Here is a 6,677-nt window from a genome sequence, read left to right on the forward strand (position 1 = left end):
AATTATTTAATTCTATATACACATACATATTAGAATCTATATATATATATATGTACATGGTCACAAACTCCATATACATAATGCATTCTAGAAATAAAATAGTCAAAATTCTAATACAAAAATATGAAGATTGCAATAATTTTTGAATTATGTGATTAAAATTCGCTAATAATATTGCATACAATTCATATCCAAGCTTTATACACATACTGATCTGTCACCTCCTATTGCTGACAGACAAAATGAATAAATAAATTTATACAAAACTTGGTCAAATAATAATATAATAATTAATCAATAATTGAAATTATTATTGAACAAAAAATTAAATATTTTACGTACAAGTATAGTTTGATATCAGCTAATTGCATAACATAATACTCATACACATAAAAACAATAAAATCAGCTGTGCAATAAAAATCAATATTACCTGATTTGTAAAATCAATAACAAATGACAGATCAGTACATGTATATATGTAGTTACGGATCTGAATGCGCGAGATGTATGCGATATTATAGTAAACTTTGGTCATTTATAACTCAAAACATTACCACTAAAAAAATGTTTGTATTTCAATTTTTGACACAGTTTTATCCCTAGAATACATAATTGTACGGAGGTGGCGAGACAAGCTATGTATATTGTGTGTGTGTGTGTGTGTGTGTGTGTATATATACTGGGTGGCCCATTTTAATCCATCCAGTCGAATATCTCAAAAACAAGCCCGGAAGAGAAAAATGTTTCAGACAAAAGTTGTTTGGTTTCGAAGGGGCCATAAGATGGTACCATTGGTTTGACCTTGAAGAGTTATTTGAAGGTCACGTGAAGGGGTTTCCATTTAAGATTTTAAAGTTGACCTTCACATGACCTTCAAATGATTTTCCAAGGTCAAATCATTGTCACCATCTTATGGCACCCTTGAAGCCACACAACTTTTGTTTGAAACATTTTTCTCTTCCGGGCTTGGTTTTTTGAGATATTCGACTGGATGGATTAAAATAGGCTATCCAGTATATATATATAAGTGATACCGAATATATTACATAAATCTCTGAAAAAATAAGAACGCAGTCTTTTGCTTATTTTGATTTTTTATTGAAAATTTATTATATTTGTATTTTATAATAGTAGTTAGTGCAGTAGTTAGTTAGCCAGAGGCGGTTATTTCGTGAGCTGGTTGTTTTAAGAATATTTAACACCAAATGCGTTTTGCATGTTCGCTTTGGTTAAAAATATATGCCAGAGGCGGTTATTTCGTGAGCTGGTTGTTTTAAGAATATTTAACACCAAATGCGTTTTGCATGTTCGCTTTGGTTAAAAAATATATGCCAGAGGCGGTTATTTCGTGAGCTGGTTGTTTTAAGAATATTTAACACCAAATGCGTTTTGCATGTTCGCTTTGGTTAAAAAATATATGCCAGAGGCGGTTATTTCGTGAGCTGGTTGTTTTAAGAATATTTAACACCAAATGCGTTTTGCATGTTCGCTTTGGTTAAAAAATATATGCCAGAGGCGGTTATTTCGTGAGCTGGTTGTTTTAAGAATATTTAACACCAAATGCGTTTTGCATGTTCGCTTTGGTTAAAAAATATATGCCAGAGGCGGTTATTTCGTGAGCTGGTTGTTTTAAGAATATTTAACACCAAATGCGTTTTGCATGTTCGCTTTGATTAAAAAATATATGCCAGAGGCGGTTATTTCGTGAGCTGGTTGTTTTAAGAATATTTAACACCAAATGCGTTTTGCATGTTCGCTTTGGTTAAAAAATATATGCCAGAGGCGATCAATTCGTGAGCTGGTTGTTATTTCACACTAGATGCGATATGCATGTGTGTTAAAAAATATATGCCAGAGGCGATCAATTCGTGAGCTGGTTGTTATTTCACACTAGATGCGATGCGCATGTGTGTTAAAAAATATATGCCAGAGGCGATCAATTCGTGAGCTGGTTGTTATTTCACACTAGATGCGATGTGCATGTGTGTTAAAAAATATATGCCAGAGGCGATCAATTCGTGAGCTGGTTGTTTTGCATATGCGTTATGCTGGTTATAAAATATTTTAGAGGAATTTATGTTGTTAAAACATTTTATTGTATTATATAACTAATTTTTAATAACACTTAGATAAAAAAATTTATAAACAAAAGACTGTACTTATTTTTCAGAGGTTTATTTTTTTTTAAAAATATATTAAATTATATATATCATTTATATTATTATTTATAATAGTTTATTTCTGTAGCTATGTTTAAAAAAATATTCATCCATTAATTTTTCTTTGCAGGCGAAAATTATTGAAGCTAACCCAAGAGGCAAATGACTCCCGGCACACTAGCATTACTGAGGGTACTAACGAATCTAAAAAATTGCAAAAATCGGTTGAAGTACTTCCCGATGTAATGGATTCGATAATTAGTACCCAAAGAACGCAGTGCCTCGAGTCAACTTCAAATACAGGTATGTGTGAAAATGTTGAATTTTGCGAAGATAACAATAATTTTGTTATCGAAAAGGGCCTTCTGGATACAAATCGTATCCAGAAAAGCATGCTTGAAGGCCGTCGCATTGTCGACATTGCTTTTCTGTGGAATGAAATCCACAGAACATTCGATAATCATGCGCGAGGGATAGAGTGCCTATTTAAAGATTGGAAACTCATTAATTCTCGTCGCCGTGGGTTAATGACGCAGTTGTTTTTCAAGTGCCAAATGTGCAATTATGAAGCAAACATCTGGTCAGAACCCACAGAGCCAGAAACATTGGACGTTAATACGGCTGTTGTAGCAGGAACTATTACAGTTGGAATCGGCTTTGCCCAGCTGGAAGAGCTGTGTGCAGCCATGAATATTCCATGTATGTCCGATAAAACTTACATCAAATATCGAGAAGATGTAATTAATGATTTTGAGAAAACAGCCGTGGAAAATATGAAAATGGCTGGCGAAGTTGAAAAGCAACTCGCTCTCGAAAGAAAAGAAACTATAAACGGTATTCCGTACATAACTGTTGTAGCGGATGGTAGTTGGATGAAGAGATCGTACGGCAACGCCTACGATTCTCTTTCCGGTGTTGGTGCCATACTTGGTTACCGCACAAAAAAGGTTCTATTCGTCGGAATCCGCAATAAATTTTGCACGATATGTGATATAGCGGAACGAAACAGAATCGAACCAAGAGATCATAAATGCTACAAAAATTTCGATCGTAACGCAAGCTCCACAAGTATGGAGAGCGACGCCATTGCAGAAGGCTTTAAAAGTAGCCTGGAAATGCATGGAATGATTTATAGAACGGTTATTGCCGATGGTGATAGTAGCGTATATCAGACCATCGTTGATACTAGACCATATCGCGAACAAATGATAACCGTGAAAAAAATTGAATGTACGAATCATTTGCTTCGCAATCTATGCAAAAAGTTGAGGGCTGTAGCAGAGACAACTCAGCCAAAAATGCAAAGAAAGCGTGGTTTCGTGCAGCTACGAAATGTTGTAAAAAGCAACATTTTGAAAATACGAAAAGAGGTGATAAAAGCAATCGATTTGCAAAGAGAAGAAGAGCAACCTGACCATTATAAGGCAATGGAATTACAAAAAGATATCTTAAATATTCCTAGCCATATATTTGGTGAACATAAACGATGTAACGAACGCGGTCGTATATGTGACCGTGATGAAACAAAAAAAAATTATGTACCATATCTCAAGTTGCACGGTCTTTACCAAAAAGTAGAGAGTGCTATCGTATATTTAAGCGCTTATTCCGACAGCTTGTTGCTGAAATTCACCAACAATCCTGCAGAATCGTTCAACTCGATAATCTGCAAAGAAATTGGTGGAAAGCGCATCAATTTTGGTAACCGAGGCTCCTACAATGCTAGAATTGCGGGGGCAGTTGTGCAATATAATACGCAACAAGTTCTCACGCAAGTGCATAAAAGCATATGTAAAAATGTTCCTCCCATTGTCGAGACTCTGGAAAAGCGACGACAAGCAAAAGTTGCAAGAACCAGAGAATCTCGGGAAATGAATGGAAGGCAAAAGAAATTTAAACGGGAATCGGGAATAGATTGTCATTACGGCCCGCAATCACAAAAACCAGATCTTCCATCCGATGTTTTTGAGCAACTTCGAGTAAATCATTTGGAAAAGTTGTTTGAAAATGGGCAAAATTGGAGACAAATTGAACGTGATACAATGGAGCAAAATGAATCGGATTTGTGGCATTCATTGAGACACGAAATGTTGACAGCGTCTAATTTTGGAATCATATGTCGCATGAGACCGACAACGTCTTGCGCCGCGACTGTGAAGAACATTTTATTTCCTCCCTCTATCGATACCGCGGCTATGAAATATGGTCGCGAGATGGAAAATATTGCAAAAAAAGAATTGGCCGTAACACTGAACAAGGAGATTAAAACTTGCGGATTATTCATTGATATTGAAAATCCATGCTTGGGTGCTTCTCCTGACGGACTCATAGATGAAGATGGTCTGGTAGAAATAAAATGTCCTCTGTCAGCTGAGCATTTAACAGCGGAAGAGGCCATAAAGACGCTGCCTCAACTAAAAGGCATCTTTAATAAGAGCAATGCAGATAAAATGAATCGGAATCACCGATTTTTCTATCAAGTTCAAGGCCAGTTAAATATAACGCAGCGAGATTATTGTATTTTCGCTGTGTGGACGCCAAAAAGCTTGAAAATAATACGTGTGAATAGGGATAATGTATTTTGGAGTAATCAAATGCTGCCCTTTTTAACACGTTTTTATTACGATTGCATGCTTCCAGAAATCTTGGATAGTCGGCATAATAGACATATGCCAATTAGAAATCCAAAATATATAATAGAAGCTCATCAAAAATTAGGCAAAAAAATAATTAATCGAAAAAGTCTTCGACAATGTAATATAGAAGACGAAAATATTCTCGACGAAAATAAATATTTCAAATCGAATATTGTTCCAATGGAAGCAACTATTACTGCTGTTACTGCTCTGAGTGCAGAACAAGATGACGATTGCGTCGTTGTTAGTTACTCACAAAATGAAGAAGAGCTAACTGAAGACGACATGGCAAGACAAAAAGAATTTCTCGATAACTCGATTGCTCCTTTTTATTTAGTAAAGGATAACGTATTACCTGAATATAGCAAAATAAACGACGAATCATTAGACCTATTTTTACGCGTCGTAAGAGATAATTCTCCTTTTGAAACACAAAGTGTGCTATATTTGGAATATCCTCATATAATTGAAGCAAGTCGTAGTGATAAAAGCTTACAAATTATTGGAGGAAATTGCAGTGATCACTGGCGATGTATATTTTTTGATGGCACCAAACTTCGAGTGTACGACAGTCTACCTAGTTGTACATACAAATTGCTGTCTAAAGAAAAAAATTACATTCATCGTCGTTATCCACAAATAAGTGCAAATAATATAATATTTGAAAAGGTTCAAGTACAACCTAATGGCACATGTTGTGGAATTTATGCTGCAGCTTTCGCTACAACTATAGCTTTAGGAGGAAATCCTTCTAATGAGAAATATTCCAATAACGTGGAATATATGAGGCAACATTTTCTTAAAATTGTAGCAGAAAATAAATTGCTGCCTTTTCCAAAATAAAAAAAATTTATCATTATCCGATAAATTTATCATTATATTGCAATGAATATTGTTGGAAAAAGATGCCTCAATGCTAATATCTCGTTTGCAATAAAATCGGAGAGACGAAAAAAAAACATATTATGGTTGCGTTCTCACGGGATTGGGCGATGGAGGGGCCCATTCTATCCTCGATACACACACACACACACACACACACACACACACACACACACACACACACACACACACACACACACACACACACACACACACACACACACACACACACACACACACACACACACACACACACACACACACACACACACACACACACACACACACACACACACACACACACACACACACACACATATATATATATATATACTGGGTGTATAAAAAGTACCGGGACGGTGAAATATCTGGAAAACTAAGCATTTTCGAAAAAATGTTTCAAATAAAAGTTGTAGAGTTTCCAAAAATTTATTTACTAGATACTATGAGTTTAACCTTGAGTGGCATCGCCAAGGTCAAGATAAGATCACCTTGTATTTTTTAAATGGAAACTCCTTCTTTTTGTTGCATATTCTTATAGTTTATCTCGAGAGCTTTTCAAAACACTATAATAAAGTATTTTTTATTAAGTACTTTTTGAGTTATTTTATATCTTAATCTGACATATTTTGATATAAAAAATAAAATCGTAAAATTTAGTTTTCGATAATTTTAACGTAATACTTTTATGTACAGAATGATGAGACAAATCAATTAGTATAAAAAAATAATTGTTTTTAGGAAAAAGTATGTAATTATTTACAATGTATTTTTTAAAACTATTATTTGTTTTTTTTTACACTAATTGATTTGTCTCATCATTCTGTACATAAAAGTATTACGGTAAGATTATCGAAAACTAAATATTTTACAATATATTTTATTTTTTATATCAAAATATGTCAGATTAAGATATAAAAAAACTCGAAAAGTACATGAAAAATATTTTATTATAGTGTTTTAAAAAGCTCTCGAGATAAACTACAAGAATATGCAAT

General features: G+C 34.3%; 1 protein-coding gene across 1 annotated transcript; it reads left to right on the forward strand.

Annotated features, from left to right (window-relative positions):
• Nucleotides 1-2,391: 2,391 nt before the first annotated feature.
• LOC138944054 (uncharacterized) lies at nucleotides 2,392-5,640 on the forward strand. Its single transcript, XM_070314933.1, has one exon. It carries the CDS (start codon nucleotides 2,407-2,409, stop codon nucleotides 5,638-5,640), a length of 3,234 nt encoding a protein of 1,077 aa, XP_070171034.1. The 5' UTR covers nucleotides 2,392-2,406.
• The last annotated feature ends 1,037 nt before the right edge of the window (nucleotides 5,641-6,677 follow it).

The sequence above is a fragment of the Polyergus mexicanus genome, unplaced genomic scaffold (assembly GCF_030449975.1).
Source record: "Polyergus mexicanus isolate NDT 795.1 unplaced genomic scaffold, iyPolMexi1.0 SCAF_81, whole genome shotgun sequence".
Taxonomy (NCBI): domain Eukaryota; kingdom Metazoa; phylum Arthropoda; class Insecta; order Hymenoptera; family Formicidae; genus Polyergus; species Polyergus mexicanus.

What these genes read in the sequence shown, in the direction of transcription:
- LOC138944054 (XM_070314933.1), top strand. Translation starts at nt 2,407, where the DNA reads ATGGATTCGATAATTAGTACCCAAAGAACGCAGTGCCTCGAGTCAACT.